Source organism: Salvelinus namaycush, chromosome 7 (assembly GCF_016432855.1).
Source record: "Salvelinus namaycush isolate Seneca chromosome 7, SaNama_1.0, whole genome shotgun sequence".
In the NCBI taxonomy this organism is placed as follows: Eukaryota; Metazoa; Chordata; class Actinopteri; order Salmoniformes; family Salmonidae; genus Salvelinus; species Salvelinus namaycush.
In genome coordinates, this window is record NC_052313.1 from 34,526,432 (window position 1) to 34,545,251 (window position 18,820).

Here is an 18,820-nt window from a genome sequence, read left to right on the forward strand (position 1 = left end):
AAAATCTCTAAAACAGCTGTAGAAAAGCGTAACACTCTCAATGTTAAAACCCTCCGCCCTGTTGCTCCTCTAGATGTGTACAGCGAACCTCCCTCTACAGAAGCCACACCATAAAGGAGTCTCTCGCTCTCGACTGGTCCGTGCCCTAACAGGCTGCGGGAAAAGCCAAACGCTGATACAGAGTGACAAGACAAAACAGGGGAGAGCTTGCTAGAGTCTGCACCCACAGTGAATTGTCAAATAAGAGAAAGCTTGAAAACCACAGACACTGCGTGTGAACATAATTCATAGACACACAACACAGGAAGTTTTTGATGAGAGATACAGCATCTCTGGTATATCTGCAGCTTAACACTTAAGTTTACGCCGTGTCGTAGCATTGGCTATGTTGATGTTTTTTTGCGAGTAGTCTACATGGATTTACTTTACAACAGGAGCCATAGTGGGTGTACCAAGGGGGAAATAAATGAATTTGATTGAGCTAATGTGATCTGTCAGATGGTCGGCATAGGAAATAACTTCATAACTCTCTCCCACAAACACACAGCCAAGCGATGATCAGAATTATTGGCACCATTAATAAAGAGGAGCAAAAAAGACTGTATAAAATAAATAACACAAATACTGAGGTAAATTGTATGCTGAAAAAAATGGAAATTATACTAACACAATTGCTCAGAGAAATAGATTGTGTTTAAGTAATAAAACAAATCTAAAAAACATTGGGGTTAAAATGATTGACACCCCTGTTTTCAATACTCTATCACCCTCCCGTTACAAGGATAAAGACACCGAGTCTCTTTCACAATATAATGAGATTGGAGAACACGTTGGGAGAGACGTCAGACCATTACTCTCTACAGAATCTTTCCAGATCCTTGATATCCTTCGTTTGTGCTTATGGATTGCCCTCTTCAATTCAAACCATAGGTTTTCAATGGGGTTTAAGTCCAGAGACAGAAACAACCCTTCCTCCCTCACACTCTTTGACCTTTTGAAGTTTTGTTGTGTTACAGTCTGAATTTAAAACAGATTACATTTATATTTTGTAGCTGGCCTATACACAATACCCCATAATGTCAAAGTGGAATTCTTATTATTTTTTTTTACAAATGAAGGTAAAATGTATTGAGTCAATAAGTATTCACCCCTGTGTTATTGGGAAGCCTAACTATGTTAAGGAGTAAACATTTGCTTAACAAGTCACAAAATAAGTTGAATGGACTCACTCTGTGTGCAATAATAGTGTTTAACATGATTTTTTTTATGACTACCTCATCTCTGTACCACACAAATGATCTGTAAGGTCCCTAAATCGAGCAGTGATTGAATCTTCAATCAAACACAGATTCAACCACAAAGACCAGGGAGGTTTTCGCAAAGGGCACCTACTGGTAAATGGGTTAAAGTAAAAAGAAAAAAAAGCAGACATAGAATATCCCTTTGAGCATGGTGGAGTTAGAATTTACACTTAGGATGGTGTATCAATACACCCAGTCACTACACAGATACAGGCGCTCTTCCTAACTCGGAGAGGAAGGAAACCGCTCAGGTATTTCACCATGAGGCCAATGGTGACTTTAAAACAGTTAGAGTTTTAATGGCTGTGATAAGAGAAAAGATGAGGATGCATCAACAACATTGTAGTTACTCCACAATACTAACCTAATTGACAGAGTGAAAAGAAGGAAGCCTGTACAGATAAACAATATTCCAAAACATACATCCTGTTGCAACAAGGCACTCGAGTAATACTGCAAAAATAATGTGGCAAAGGAATTCACTTTTTGTCCGGAATACAAAGTGTTATTGGATTTGCCCCAAACATACAACACATTACTGAGTACCACTCTTAATATTTTCAAGAATAGTGTCGGCTGTATCATGTTATGGGTATGCTTGTAATAGTTAAGGACTGGGAGTTTTTACGGATAAAAAATAAACAGAGTGGAGGTAAACACAGGCAAAATCTTAGAGGAAAACATGGCTCAGTCTGCTTTCCACCAGTCACTGGGAGATGAATTCAGCTTTCAGCTGGACAATAACTTAAAACAGAAAGGCAGAATCTACACAGGAGTTGCTTACAAAGACAGTGAATGTTCCCGAGTGGCCGTGTTACAGTTTTAACTTAAATCTGCTTGAAAATCTATGGCAAGACCTAAAAATGGTTGTCTAGCAATGATCAACAACCAACTTGACAGATTTGCAGAATTTTGAAATTAATAAAATGGGCAAATTTTGCAGAATCCAGGTGTGGAAAGCTCTTAAAAGAGACTTATCCAGAAAGCCTCACAGCTGTAATCGCTGCCAAAGATGATTCAAACATGTATTCTCAGGGGGTTGAATACTTTTTTAATCAATATATATTTGTTTACAAATGTTATAATTATTCTTCCACTTTGATAATTTAATCCCACATTTTAATACAACAAAATGGAAAAAGTAAAAGAGTGTGAATACTTTCTGAAGGCACTGTATGTATGCATGTACAGTTGAAGTCGGAAGTTTACATACACTTAGGTTGGAGTCATTAAAACTCATTTTTCAACCACTCCACAAATGTCTTGTTAACAAACTATAGTTTGGGCAAGTCGGTTAGGACATCTACTTTGTGCATGACCGAAGTAATTCTTCCAACAATTGTTTACAGACAGATTATTTCACTTATAATTCACTGTATCACAATTCCAGTTGGGTCCGAAGTTTACAAACACTGTGCCTTTAAACAGCTTGGAAAAGCCCAGAAAATTATGTCATGGCTTTAGAAGATTCTGATAGGCTAATTGACATCATTTGTGTCAATTGGAGGTGTACCTGGGGATGAATTTCAAGGCCTACCTTCAAACTCAGTGCCTCTTCGCTTGACATCATGGGAAAATCAAAAGAAATCAGCCAAGACCTCAGAAAAAGTAGACCTCCACTAGTCTGGTTCATCCTTGGGAACAATTTCCAAACACCTGACGGTACCACGTTCATCTGTACAAACAATAGTACGCAAGTATAAACACCATGGGACCACGCAGCCGTCATACCGCTCAGGAAGGAGACGCATTCTGTCTCCTAGAGATGAACATACTTTAGTGCGAAAACGGCAAATCAATCCCAGAACAACAGCAAAGGACATTTTGTGAAGATGCTGGAAACCAGGTACAAAAGTATCTATATCCACAGTAAAACGAGTCCTACATCGACATAACCTGTAAGGCCGCTCAGCAAGGAAGAAGCCACTGCTCCAAAACCACCATAAAAAAGCCAGACTACGGTTTGCAACTGCACATGGGGACAAAGATCGTACTTTTTGGACAAATGTCCTGTGGTCTGATGAAACAAAAATAGAACTGTTTGGCCATAATGACCATCGTTATGTTTGGAGGAAAAAGGGGGAGGCTTGCAAGCCGAAGAACCCCATCCCAACCGTGAAGCACGGGGGTGGCAGCCTCATGCTGTGGGGGTGCTTTGCTGCAGGAGGGGCTGGTGCACTTCACAAAATAGATGGCATCGTGAGGAAGGAGAATTATGTGGATATATTGAAGCAACATCTCAAGACATCAGTCAGGAAGTTAAAGCTTGGTCGCAAATGTGTCTTCCAAATTGACAATGACCCCAAGCATACTTCCAAAGTTGTGGCAAAATGGCTTAAGGACAACAAAGTCAAGGTATTGGAGTGGCCATCACAAAGCCCTGACCTCAATCCCACAGAACATTTGTGGGCAGAACTGAAAAAGTGTGTGCGAGCAAGGAGACCTACAAATCTGACTCCGTTACACCAGCTCTGTCAGGAGGAATTGGCCAAAATTCACCCAACTTATTGTGGGAAGCTTGTGGAAGGCTACCCGAACCATTTGACCCAAGTTAAACAATTTAAAGGCAATGCTACCAAATACTAATTGAGTGTATGTAAACTTCTGACCCACTGGGAATGTGATGAAAGCAATAAAAGCTGAAATATATCATTCTCTCTACTATTATTCTGACATTTCACATTCTTAAAATAAAGTGGTGATCCTAACTGACCTAAGACAGGGAATTTTGACTCTGATTAAATTTCAGGAATTGTGAAAAACTGAGTTGAAATGTATTTGGCTAAGGTGTATGTAAACTTCCGACTTCAACTGTATGTGTGTGTGTGTGTGTGTGAGCAAGCGTGAGAGAGAGAGGGGAGATTTTCTAAGAATTTGATGTGGATTTTTTAAAGCATGAGCGAAAGAGAGGCAGAGAGAGAAAGTGAAAGACTAACAGAAAAGACAACCTTTCCTCCCCCTTTCCCCTGTCAGACCACAGCCCCTGGAAGCTTGTCTTACCAGCATTGCTGGGGAGTAGTGAACTATATGTCATTTAACTACATTTTTGTTGGTAGTTGAACTTAAATCTTGTTAGTGTTTTCAGTAGTTAATTACTTTTTTGCTATGTAGCGATGTAGCCAACTACTGGAACTACACACACAAACGATAATATGGGTGTGCAAGACTTTCCTTTCTTTGTCGGCACCAGACCTGCCAGAATTCTCACTTGAAACATTGTTTTTTTTCTGTTAACATCTGACTGCAGAGTGATCTGTTCTTGCAATTTGTACTCCATGACATTTCGATATGATAATTGATCACTATATTTTTCTTAAGGGTAGCTTCAGTGTAGCTTACTTATTCCAGTGTGAAGTAATTGGTAGCTTGGTAAACTATATTTTCAGAATAGCTTCTGCTTACCAGTGCTGATGACCTTTGACCTGTGTCTGTCTGGGTCCTGGAGGTCTAATGATGACTGTCTCAGATAGCCCCTCTGCTCCTGGTGCTGCCTGTGGTCCTGGTGGAGACCACCACCACCACTCTCTGACCCCTTCAATACACGCTGGGGCTCCACACCATCACCCATCCTGGCCAAACGCTGCTCCTCCTCCCACTCCCTCCCACCATACCAGGCCTGAGGCTGGGGCATGGGGGCCTTTCTGACACCTCCCTCCGGAGAGGGCAGCTCTCTCTTCCCTCCCCACAGATCGCCCTCTTCTCCCTGGAGGAGGATGGTGGTTGTGTCAGCCTGGTGCGCCTGGAGATCCAGAGAGGCTTGGTGGTGGGGGCCAGGCACAGACCTCCAGACGGCATTGGAGGGTTCTGTGATCTGGGTGGGAGGGCTAGGGTGGTGGGGGATGGACCTTTCGTAGTACCTAGGGTTGGGTGCCTTGGCTGGGCTACCCCCGCCCCCAGTGGCTAAGTGGATGTCCCCTGCGTGGTCTGTGGAGACCGTGGCCCCAGGTCTGAGGGCAGATGAGGATAGCTGGCCCAACTTGGCCCCGTTATGGATCTGGGTCGAGGGAAAAGAGGGAGAGCGAGAGAGAGAGAAGAGAGCGGGATGAGAGAGGAGGAGAGAGAAAACAAAGTCAGCTAGAGTGGACAAGAAGCTCCCTCAGCAGATGAGTCTGTCTGCCCAGCAATAGTGAGGCAGCAGGCTAACCAACAGACAATGGAACTCTAGATAAAGCTGACTAATCACAGGCTGACCCACTGCACTTCCTGTGAGGATCAAAAGGACTGCAGTTTGCCTAGCCAATCACGGCCCACGTCACAAAGCCATGCCCAACCAATCATGTCCACCCACCCTCTGACAACCACAGAGCACAATGAGTCCAGGGTCATATTCACTGGGCACCAAACAAAAGCAAAGGTAGTGACGTTTATGTTTTTGGTTACAAAACGTTTTGCTACGATGTGCACTTATGAATGCGACGCAGCTGCAGCAACAGTCTGTGAAGCAAAGGATGAGTTCAGCCACACACACACTCTCCCTCCCGCTCTATTCACAGAATCATGCTCTAATAATAACACTGAATCAGTAGACATCGACACAATCGTCCATTCATTTAGGATTGACCCTCAAACGTCAATTTTCAACGGAGAAAAAAACGACAATTTCTCTGATGTTTATCAAGAACGCTAACATCTAAAGTCATTCACTTTTATGAATCATCTCGTCTTTGTCGTTACATCATTTCCATATCCTGTTGTGGTATAAACAGAATCAAGTCAAAGGACATTCCTCATCGTCTAAGTCGAAGGACAAACCTAGAAATCACTTTTACATCACACATAACAGAAAACTAACTCATGTACTTCCTCTGAGGTAATCTGCTCAGATTACAACAATGTACTGTACATGTACAGTGTTGTACTCTTTATGAGAGGAAAGTAGGCAGACCTCAATGCTGTCTGAACAAGCTGCTCTCAAACGTCGATACCATTTAGGAGTGAATAATGTTAAGACTTTACTGTCCGTGTCAACCCTATACTGTATGGCTCACTAACGACAGTCGCAAGAAGCCCGTTCCTTCATTCGTCCCTCTTTTTCAGTCACAACAAGCTTGTTTCTCACAGTGACTGGTGAGAGATCAACATCGGCTGATAAACTGCATTCAGTCCATCCCTCCATTCAGAGATGAACAAGGGAGCAGCTTTTTATTCTCTTCCCTTTTCCTCTCCCACAGAGGGTCTGTTTATGCCTCAGTGAAATAGCGTCTGCACCCCAAATGGCACCCGATTCCCCATTTAGTGCACTACTTTGGACAGGGCCCAAAAGTAGTGCAACAGTGGAAGCTGCTGAGAGGACGGCTCATAATGATGTCCGGAACGGAGTAAATGGAATGGCATCAAATACATGTAAACCATAAATGTGATACCATTCCACTAATTCCGCTCCAGCCATTACCACCAGCCCGTCCTCCCCAATTAAGGTGCCACCATCCTCCTAGTGTAGTGCACTATATTGGGAATAGAGTGCCATTTGGGAGAAACCATGCCCAGCCTTCGTCCGCACATCATCACACAACAATCTCTTAATTGACATCTGTTAGGTGAAAATGATCTGTTAATTGAATGATTAGAATATTCCGCCCTGAAACATATAATTGTATGGAATTGATTGGAATGTATAAAATCATAATCAATAAATATGTAGTCCTAGTCAGAATTAGGGTAAAGACAATATGTCTTTATGGTATTTTAAACACAGAGTGTCTGAGCTTGGTGCCGACCTGACTAGAGATTTGGGAGAGAACGGGGAGTACGGCTCAAGGACAAGGTCACTAATCTCTGTCGGCTGGGTAGCAGGACATGTGTGTGCGTATGTGTGTGTGTGTGTATGTGTGTGCGTATGGTTGTGTGAATGTGTGGGCGTGAGAAGTCAGTATAAAATGTATTGTTTTGTATTCTTGACCTTAGAACGTTCCCGTGAATAAACCTTTTTTGACTATTTTAGCTGGGCCTCTGTCTGTTTCATTCGACCAGGATCTTACAAATTCTGGTTTGCAGACTGAGGAGAATAATTAAATTGGGTTTTAACTTCTTGAGCCTATGGGGGGTGCTATTTCGATCTTGGAAAAATGAGTTCCCAAATTAAACTGCCTCGTACTCAATTCTTGCTCGTACAATATGCATATTATTATTACTATTGGATAGAAATCTAGTTTCTAAAACCGTTTGAATTATTTCTCTGAGTGAAACAGAACTCATTCTGCAGCACATTTCTTGTCAGGGAGTGAGATTTCAGAAATCGAGGTCCCTGTTCTAGGGTCAGTTTATAAGTCCCCATGCAAGCTATGGGGCTACATGCACTGCATACGCCTTCCTCTAGATGTCAGTAAGCGGTGAGAATTTGAATGGAGTCGATTGCGCAATCTCGGACCTTATATAAGACCGTGGAACGGAAGGACCGTCCTTTTCAACAGTGCGCCTGGCGCATGAAGACATCACAATGGCGTCCTGCAAACGCTTTCGTTTTAGTAGTTCTATATCTCCGGTCATGTTTTTATTCGTTATAGGTGTTAAAGACATCATAAGGTAGTTAATTTAAACCGACTTATAGCAGTTTATAGCGATTTTCTGGGATTTCTTTGTCATGCGCTTTCACGAGGTGGACACCTCTCCAGTTGGTGGCTATCGTTAGCTGCTATTTCGACCGGACAAGAGGACATCTTTCAACCCAAAGACGATTGTTCTGGAGAAAGGACACCTTGCCCAAGATTCTGATGGAAGCTCAGCTAATAGTAAGCAGTCTTTATGCTGTTAATTCGTACTTATGTTGACAAATGTCAAATAATATTTCCGCCATGAATTATGGTGCGGTCTCGCTTTGGCGCACGCTGTATTGCGCAGTAAGGTTAATTTTAAAAATCTAACACAGCGATTGCATTAAGAACTAATTTATCTTTCATTTGCTGTCCAACTTGTATTTTTTTAGTCAAGTTTATGAATAGTTTTCGATTAGATTAGGTGCCTCTTCAAGACGGCGCCGGACAGATTGCTTGAATTTTTGGCCACTAATCACATTGTATAACCACGATTTGTGCCGCTAAATATGCACATTTTCGAACAAACTCTATATGCATTGTGTAATATGATGTTATAGGACTGTCATCTGAAGAATTCTGAGAAGGTTAGTGAAAAAATTAATATCTTTTGGTGGTTTATACGTTATCGCTATTTTTGCCTTGAATCAATGTATGCTATTGTGGTATGCTAATATAACGCTATATTGCGTTTTCGCTGTAAAACACTTGTTGTCTGGATTCACAATATCTGTGTCTTTCAATTGCTGTACGCTGTGTATTTTTAAGAAATGTTTTATGATGAGTAATTAGGTAATACACGTTGCTCTCTGTAGTTATTCTAGTCGCTTTGGGGAGAGTTGGTAAACTATGATTTATACCTGAAATATGCACATTTTTCTAACAAAACATATGCTATACAATAAATATGTTATCAGACTGTCATCTGATAAAGTTGTTTCTTGGTTAGTGGCTATTTATATCTTTATTTGGTCGAATTTGTGATAGCTACTGATGGAGTAAAAAAATGGTGGACAAAGAAAAATGGTGTATTTTGCTAACGTGGTTAGCTAATAGATTTACATAGTGTCTTCCCTGTAAAACATTTTAAAAATCAGAAATGATGGCTGGATTCACAAGAAGTGTATCTTTCATCTGGTGTCTTGGACTTGTGATTTAATGATATTTAGATGCTAGTATTTACTTGTGACGCTATGCTAGGCTATGCTAGTAGCTTTTCTACTGATGGGGGTGCTCCCGGATCCGGGTTTGGGAGGTGTTAGAGGATATACCTTGAGAACTAAATTCTCTTATCAACATCACAGGCCAATCAGGGAGATAGCACTTGTGTCTTGTGCTCTAATTAAAATCGTGCTTTCTTCAAAAGCTGCTACGGCATGCGATGATACTGCATTTCACTTTCAAATGAAGCAGCCTCAGATTCATTATAAGAGCATCAGCAAATGATCCATCGATTTTCTAAGTAATTGTATGCTATTGCTATTTGATTCACAGAACTAACAAAAGCAAAAAAATAATTTTTACTAATGAATCTGATCTTTTAATTTTGGTCACGCACATAACGGACAACGATGGTGTTGCCAAGAGCCAAGCATAGCTCCAGTTGCATCAGCCTCCACTCCCTGGCCACCATGCCGTGGGTTGAGCCTTACTTGTGTGATGTCACACTGGCCCCCGTCACCTAGCTCCTGCTCATCACATGGGTCAGTGTCTGAGTGCTCCTGGACCAGAGAACACACACACGGTCTCACACACTTAGGAAAACGGTGTGTGTTTGTTGTCTCTATGAAATGGTATTAAACACACAATGGGTGATGTTGAGAGTCAATAAGGGGATAAGAGGCTTGAATCAATATTGAACTAGATAAGGGACAACACTATGTAAGAAGGGTTATAGAAGTATATGATTACAGCAACAATCACTACGGCCACGTCACACACCGAATACAGCCAGAACCCCTCCTATAATATCTGCTCCATTGTCTCCCTACCTGCTCCAGGTCTCCCAGGGTGATTGGCTGGGTCTGGTAACGGGCGTTGGCCCTGCGCCCCCTGCTATCAGGCCTGGTGCGGATCACCCTGGTGGCTGGCTGGGCCAGTCTGTTGAACAGAGCCATCTTCTCTGCCAAGCTTAAGGTGGACAGATCCGGCTCTGCGTCCCCCTGGCCCTGCTGGGTTTTTGGATTTGATTTACTTGACACGTCGATACAATGCATTTAAAACCATCGAAAACACAAACTTTTAAAAATGTATGTTCTGGCTGAAAGGCAGGATAGCATGCTGATGATGATACATACACCAGATTATAAATATATTAAAACAATATACATCATTCATGAATACATACATGATTCTGGGCCTGGGGCTGGTTCTCCTCAGGAGAAGAAGTCTGGAGGAGCTTGGAGGTTCGCTGCGCCTCCCTCTGGACCTCTAGGGCATTATGGGCCTGCCTGGCCTGCTCCCTGGCTGCAGCACTCTCCTGTGAGGACGCATGCAGGCTGGGAGGAGGAATTACACACAAATAGGGAGATGGGGGGGAGAAAATGAACAGGAAGGCAGGCTAGTTCACGCAGGCCAGGGCCATGCTACACAGACAGAAAGGGTGTACAGTCCAGTGCATAGCCTACAGTGTGGACAAATACAGTATCATTGTATTGACCGTTTGACAAAGCACAATTTCTATGCTCCATCTTTTGAGAGGTTGCAGGAGATTCTGGATACCACAAAATTGACAATGGTGTAACAGCATAACGTGTAGAGAAAAGAGACAATTGAGTAATATATGCAACAGACTTTACATGCAAGTTGTTCCCTCAAAATACACAAGGGGGTGCCAAACATCCAAACACCCCTCCTGACCTTGTGGGAACAGATTGATGGTTGAAATTTCCGCAAAGGTTAATATAATTACACACAGACAAATACTCTGTTCGGACCAAATGCTAGTCAGCGTCCATCAACAATATCTCCGTCATGATGATGGAGCCAGTAAACAACCAACGATACATTCAACCAGTGTACTGTAGCTGTTGTGGTTAGGTTATAGCCTGGTACCAGATCCGTTTGTGCCGTCTTGCCAACTCTGACCACAAGAGTTAGCAAGACAGCACAAACAGATTTGGGAGCAGGCTAATTAGGTTCGTTCCTGGGTTAGGATAACCCCTGAACTCCCATAGGCTGCTAATGCCACACGGGTGTGCTCACTTCCGTGCCTGTGTACCTGTATGGTGTCAGTTTGCTGCTGGACTAGAGTGGGGCTAGGGATGAGTGCTCCCGCCGGTATACACTTTACAGTGACAGTATAGAGAGTCGCAGAGACATAGGGTGACACAGAGGGGACAGAGACCGAGTCGTACAGAGACAGAGGTGACAGCGGGAAGAGAGATGGGAGACGGAGGAGAAGAGGAGGTCCAGATGATTCTTTTGAATGGAATTCCCTTTTAAAGCGGAGATCTGTGAAAGGTGAAACAGAGCCACTGGGCGACTCGGGCGCATTTGTTTTTGTTAAGTTTTTGAAACAGAGAATTTTAGCATTCAGCATTGATATTAGAATCTAGCATCCAAAGTGTAGTACATACTCTGTTCTATTGCGCGTGCAATGATGAGCAAATGATGTCAGATGAAGAAATGTAATTGTTGTTGTAATATCGCAAATGGCTGTGAAAGTTTGACCGCTAAGGATTACAGCTTTAAATTAAGGTAGTTCACTTCCCAATAGAATAGTGAGTATCATGTAAACGGAGTGTTAATAAGCTGCTATAAACTGTTTATACTGTGTTAAGTGTTTATCAGCTTCAGTGGATCCTTACTATGTTTCAGTGTCAAGCCCTTGGAGAGTCAAACCTGTGTGACCGTTTTAAGGCAACGTGACGCAAGGTAGAAAGGTAACAGCCGCTTTCTCCACCCTCTTTGTATTAATCAACTGACCGGAACCAGCAGGCAAATCACAGAGCATGTTCTAAATCAAAACACATGACCCTGCCTTACTGGAGTGGGAATTACTGACTGTGGCTTTCAATCAACAAAACAACAGTTGTCTCACAAATGGGGGCGGTGGGGGGAGCACGCGCCAAGCAGATGGAGGAATGGAGAGGCAGGTATAGTTGGGACTTACGTGGCAGCAATGACAACCTCCTCAGTAGTGACTGGCTGGGTATGGGAGCGCTCCTGGGTGCGTCTCAGTCGCCTCTCCATGGCCACGTTCCGTGATGGGGGTTTTGGGGAGCCCCCATCCGTGTTCCTCTCCAACTCCTGGGGAGGCCATGCATGGAGACCAGAGTCATCTTCCGTGTTTTCAAACCAATTCAAAGCACAAACTCTGTTTTAAGGGAATAGATTGATACTTCAATAGAAAAGAGTAAGAGAATAGAGAAATCCGTTGGTTTTAGATAATCCAATAGAAGATAAATTAATTCAAATATAATTCAAATACATCGACTAGAGAAATATGTTCAGTTAACCAGAGACTCTGGAGTTACCCAAGTACCCAACCAAAATAGGGTAAGAAATGGCTGTTGCAAGGTTTGATATTGTAAACCTTAACAAAGAGGCATTTGCATAGAGAGTGGACTTTGTCTTGCGATATGAGGAAAGAGTTAATCATGATGTAGCACAAGACGTTAGCATGAGACAGATTGATACAAGAAAGCACATGATCGCCGTGCTTGACCTAGCCTGAGTGCCAGTCTGTTTCCGCTCTCTTGCCAACTCCTAATGGAATTATCATGCCAATGACAGCAATGGAGTTATTACTTGAAATGCTATGTCATTACTATGACTTCATTAGCTAATACCTTGACAGTATATTCCACATGCGAGTTGGCCAATAGAAGATTCTGTATGGAAAATCAGTCTCAATGCTTAAGTAAATTATTAGAATATTTCTCTCTGTCCGTCTGTCATGCCCAACACCAGCTCACATCAATGTGTGGAGTAACTGAGTCAGAGGAGGAATGCTGTGTGTATTTGTGTGCATGCGTGCGGGCATGCGTGCGTACATTGCTGCTTGTGTGTACATGCGCGTGTGTGCATACATCTAAAAGGCCATGTCCACTCATTGCTACCTCCAAGCAAGGTAAACACAGGTGAGAGAAAACACCAAAGCAACATCGTGTCCTTTCGTACCCTGAAGAGAGAACGCTTGGCTGCAACACTCAGCTTGGCTCGCTCATCCAATTTCTCTTCATCGGCTAGAGAGAGAGACAAAATAAGGGAGAAAGAGGGGAAGGAAGAGAGAGAGAGAGAGAGCAAGATAAATATCACAAGGAAAATTCCAAGTGTCTCAAATAGAGCGAGAGTCTGAGAATCTTGAAAACCAATTCCCATAATAAAACAGCATGCTTGAATCCTTTAAAACCTACTTAGTGTGTTCCACCGGTAGTGAAGTAAGTACTAAATGCCAGTCCAATGGCTGCAAATTGAGTTAGATCTCACAGCTTGTGCTGTGAAGTACTACAGGCCAAAGGTTTATAATCATCCTGATGGTCACCATCTGTAATGTCTATAGAACAAAGACAAGCGAGACTTCAATGTGGTGTGAGTGACTGCAGTGTGTCTGGGAGACAGAGCCAGACATACAGTGTTTCCCCTATATTAATTTAGCAGCAGTTGCCCACCATTATATTTAAAAAAAAAACAAAGTGCCTTCAGAAAGTATTCACACCACTTTACTTTTTTCACATTTTGTTGTGTTACATCCTGAATTTAAAATTGATTAAATGTAGATTTTCTGTCACTGGCCTACACACAATACCCCATATAGTCAAAGTGGAATTACGACTTTCCCAAAGCGGATCCTTTGTCTGCACCTCCCAGGGCATTTGAACTGATTCCAGAGGCCGACCGAAAACAACGACGCCGGAGGAGAGGGTATGCGCGCATACCACCCACTGCTTCCGAGTATATTACTCGCTAATGTCCAGTCCCTAGTTAACAAAGTCGACGAAATCAGGGCAAGAGTTGCTTTCCAAAGAGATATCCGGGATCATAACATACTCGGTTTCACAGAAACATGGCTAGCTTGGGACATGCTGTCAGAGTCAGTACAGCCAACGAGATTTTCAGTGCATCGCGCCGACAGGAATAAACATCTCTCCGGTAAGAAGAAGGGAGGAGGTGTATGTTTCAAGATTAACGACTCATGGTGAAATTGTAACAACATACAGGAACTCAAGTCCTTTTGTTCACCTGACCTAGAATTCCTCACAATCAAATGCCGACTGAATTATCTCCCAAGATAACTCCCCTCGGTTATTGTCAGAGCCGTATATCCCCTCGCAAGTGGATACCAAGACGACCATCAAGGAACTTCAAACTGGAAACCTTATATCCTGAGGCTGCATTTATTGTAGCTGGGGATTTTAACAAAGCTAATTTGAGAACAAGGCTACCTAAATTCTATCAGCGTATTGTTTGCAGTACACGAGCGAGTAACACGCTCGACCATTGCTACTCTAACTTCCGCGATGCATACAAGGACGTCCCCCGCCCTCCTTTTGGCAAATCTGACTCCAACTTGTTGCTCACCTCCTATAGGCAGAAACTAAAACAGGAAGCGCCCGTGCTTAGGTCTATCCATCGATGGTCTGACCAATCGGATTCCACGCTTCAAGGTTGCTGGGATATGTTCCATGTAGCCTCAGAGAACAACATTGGCGTATACGCTGACTCGGTGAGCGAGTTTATAAGGAAGTGTATAGGAGATGTGACTATTAAAACCTTCCCTAACCAGAAACCATGGATTGATGGCAGCATTCACGCAAAACTGAAAGCACGTACCACCGCATTTAATTATGGCAAGGCAACTGGGAATATGGACGAATACAAACAGTGTAGTTATCCCCTCCGTAAGGGAGTGTGGTGTCAGGAAAATAACCTCTCACTCAATGTCAGGAAAACAAAATAAATTATTGTGGACTTCAGGAAACAGAAAAGGGAGCACCTCCCTATCCACATCGATGGGGCAGCAGTGGAGAAGGTGGAAAGTTTTATGTTCTAGGTGTACATACATATCACCGACAAACTGAAATGGTCCACGCACACAGACAGTGTGGTGAAGAAGGCGCAACAGCGCCTTTTCAACCTCAGGAGGCTGAAAAAAGTGTGGCTTGTCACCGAAAATCCTCTCTAACTTTTACAGGTGCACAATTAAGAGCATCCTGTCAGGCTATATCACCGCCTGGTACGGCAACAACCACAGTGCTCTCCAGAGGGTGGTGCGGTCTGCACAACGCATCACCGGGGGCAAACTACCTGCCCTCCAGGACACCAACAACACCCGATGTCACAAAAAAGATACTCAAGGACAATAACCACCCAAGCCACTGCCTGTTCACTCTGCTTCCATCCAGAAGGCGAGTTCAGTACAGGTGCATCAAAGCTGGGCCGTAGAGATTGAAAAACAGCTTCTATATCAAGGCCATCAGATTGTTGAACAGCCATCACTAGCACAGAGAGGCGGCTGCCTACCTACAGACTTGATATCATTGGCCACTTTAATAAATGGAACACTAGTCACTTTAATAATGCCACTTTTAGAATGTTTACATATCTCGCATTACTTATCTCATATGTATATACTGTATCCGACACTATCTATTCTATAGTATCTATTGCATCTTAACCGCTCTGTCACTGCTCATTCATAGATTTTATATTTATATATTCTTATCCCATTCCTTTACTAAATTGTGTGTATCAGGTTGGTTGTGGAATTGTTAGATATTACGTTTTGTTGTCGAATTGTTAGATATTACCTGATAGATACTGATGCACTGTCGGAGCTAGAAGCACAAGCATTTCACAATAACATCTGCTAACTGTCGGATCTAGAAGCACACTCACAATAACATCTGCTAACCATGTGTATGTGCCCAATAAAACTTGATTTGAGCCCAGATCTACCCAGCACTGGTCTACCCAGCACCTAATTGACAGAGTGAAAAGAAGGAAGCCTGTACAGAATACAAATATTCCCAAAAATAGCACTAAAATAAAATAATTGGCAAAGCAATTAACTTTTTGTCCTGAAAATAAAGGGTATGCAGGTAATCGTTAAGAAATTGTGAGTTTTTCTGGATACAAAATAAATGGGATGGAGCTAAGCAGGCAAATTGCTTTCCACCAGACACTGGGAGATGAATTCACTTTTCAGCAGGACAATAACCTAAAACACAAGGCCAATCTACACTGGAGTTTCTTACCAAAAAGACAGTAAATGTTCCTGCGTGGCCAAGTTACAAGTTACAGTTTTCACTTAAATCTACTTGAAAATCTATGGCAAGACCTGAAAATGGCTGTCTAGCAATGAAAAACAATCAATTTGACAGAGCTTGAAGAAATTTCAAAATAATAAAATGGGCAAATGTTGCACAATCCAGGTGTGGAAAGCTCTTAGGCTTAACCAGAAAGACTCACAGCTGTAATGTAAATTAGATTTCTGCATTTAATGTTCAATAACTTAGCAGCATTTTCTAAAAACATTAGGTAAGTAGTATTGTGGTTGAGAAAATAAAATGGTTGAGAAAAAAAATCTATGTAATCAACTTTGAATTCTGGCTGCAACACAACCAAATGTGGAATAAGTCAAGGGGTGTGAATACTTTCTGAAGGCACTATATATATATATTTCTGCAGAGACACACTTTTAAATGGATAGTTGTTGGCTCAATAACTGGAAGTATGAGAACAACTAGCACCACCAGACCCCGCCCCCCCAGCCCCACCGCTACCCCTGCCGAAAACATTCCTAGGGGAAACACTGCATACAGGTGTGATCTGAGAGGGTTACGGGGAATGGCACCCTATTCCCTATGTAGTGCACTACTTTTGACCAGGGCCAACAGGGCTTTGGTCAAAAGTAGTGCACTACAAAGGGAATAGGGTGCAATTTTGGACACAAAAGAGAAACACCACAGAACATCACTTTGAAAGCATCCCCTTTGGCTGACGCTGCGCTACACTGCTGACTGACTGAGGGTGGGTATTAAACCATGTGTGTGAGTGTGTGTGTGTGTGTGTGTGTAATTATAGGAACCAGATGGATGTATAGTGCTCTGCTCTGTAGAACCGTAGCTGTGTTATGTACAGTTGAGAATGACACAAATATACATTTTCAAAGTCTGCTGCCTCAATTTGCATGATGGCAATTTGCATATACTCCAGAATGTTATGAAGAGTGATCAGATTAATTGCAATTAATTTCAAAGTCCCTCTCTGCCATGCAAATTAACTGAATCCTCAAAAAACATTTCCACTGCATTTCAGCCCTGCCACAAAAGGACCAGCTGTCATCATGTCAGTGATTCTCCTGTTAACTTCTCGTGGATAGGGAAATCCAAATTTTCACATTTGGATGAAAAGCGTGCCCAGAGTAAACTGCCTCCTACTCAGTCCCAGATGCTAATTTATGCATATTAATATTGGTATTGGATAGAAAACACTCAGAAGTTTATAAAACTGTTTGAATCATGTCTGTGACTATAACAGAACTTATTTGGCAGGCAAAACCTGCAGATTTTCAGTTTTTTTTTTTTAGGTCACTTTCTATTCATTGAGTTTTCATTGGGAATCTAAGGGACCTTCCTGCAGTTCCTATCGCTTCCACTGGATGTCAACAGTCTTTAGAAATTGTTTGAGGTTTTTCCTTTGAGAAATGAAGAAGTAGCCATGTTCAGAATGAGGCTCCAGTGAAGTGTACTGTTTGTTAGAGGTGCGTGACCAGAAAGCATGCTACACATTGTTTTCCTCCGGTATTGAACACAGATCATCCCGTCTTCAATTTTATCGATTATTTACGTTAAAAAATACCTACAGTTGTATTACAAAAGTAGTTTGAAATGTTTGGACAAAGCTTACAGGAAACTTTTGAGATATTTTGTAGTCACGTTGTGCAAGTTGGAACTGGTGTTTTTCTGGATCAAACGCGCCAAATAAATGGACATTTTGGATATATATCGACGGAATTAATCGAACAAAAGGACCATTTGTGATGTTTATGGGACATATTGGAGTGCCAACAGAAGAAGCTCGTCAAAGGTAAGGCATGAATTATATCTTTATTTCTGCGTTTTGTGTCGCGCCGGGAGGGTTGAAATATGATGGTCTGTGTTTGTTTGCTTGGTTGCTATCCTCAGATAATAGCATTGTTTGCTTTCGTCATAAAGCATTTTTTAAATCTGACACGTTAGCTGGATTAACAACAAGTGTAGCTTTAATTTGGTATATTGAATGTGTGATTTCATGACAGTCTATTTTTTATAGTAATTTATTTGAATTTGGCGCTCTGCATTTTCACTGGACGTTACCATCCCACATATCCCAGAGAGGTTAACACAGGTGTGAGTGTTGACGAGGACAAGGCTGGAGATCACTCTGTCATGCTGATTGAGTTCGAATAACAGACTGGAAGCTTCAAAAGGAGGGTGGTGCTTGGAATCATTGTTCTTTATCTGTCAACCATGGTTACCTACAAAGGGAACACGTGCCGTCATCATTGCTTTGCACAAAAAGGGCTTCACAGGCAAGGATATTGCTGCCAGTAAGAATGCACCTAAATCAACCATTTATCGGATCATCAAGAACTTCAAGGAGAACGGTTCAAATGTTGTGAAGAAGGCTTCAGGGCGCCCAAGAAAGTCCAGCAAGCGCCAGGACCGTCCCCTAAAGTTGATTCAGCTGCGGGATCGGGGCACCACCAGTACAGAGCTTGCTCAGGAATGGCAGCAGGCAAAAACAAAACATCGATATTTTGGGTCCATGGCCAGGAAACTCCCTAGACCTTAATCCCATTGAGAACTTGTGGTCAATCCTCAAGAGGCGGGTGGACAAACAAAAACCCACAAATTCTGACAAACTCCAAGCATTTATTATGCAAGAATGGGCTGCCATCAGTCAGGATGTGGCCCAGAAGTTAATTGACAGCATGCCAGGGCAGATTGCAGAGGTCTTGAAAAAGAAGGGTCAACACTGCAAATATTGACTCTGCATCAA

The 18,820-nt window shown here is 42.4% G+C and overlaps 1 protein-coding gene across 1 annotated transcript in view; it reads right to left on the reverse strand.

The window, feature by feature from the left end:
* Nucleotides 1-18,820, reverse strand: part of LOC120050703 (supervillin-like) — a 97,027-nt gene that overhangs the window by 56,385 nt on the left and 21,822 nt on the right. The window contains exons 11-16 of the mRNA XM_038997274.1: nucleotides 12,956-13,020; nucleotides 11,946-12,082; nucleotides 10,179-10,329; nucleotides 9,823-9,999; nucleotides 9,484-9,552; nucleotides 4,704-5,295 (exon numbers count right to left, since the gene is read on the reverse strand). Coding sequence (XP_038853202.1) covers nucleotides 4,704-5,295; nucleotides 9,484-9,552; nucleotides 9,823-9,999; nucleotides 10,179-10,329; nucleotides 11,946-12,082; nucleotides 12,956-13,020 — 1,191 coding nt within the window. The remainder of the gene's footprint in view (nucleotides 1-4,703; nucleotides 5,296-9,483; nucleotides 9,553-9,822; nucleotides 10,000-10,178; nucleotides 10,330-11,945; nucleotides 12,083-12,955; nucleotides 13,021-18,820) is intronic.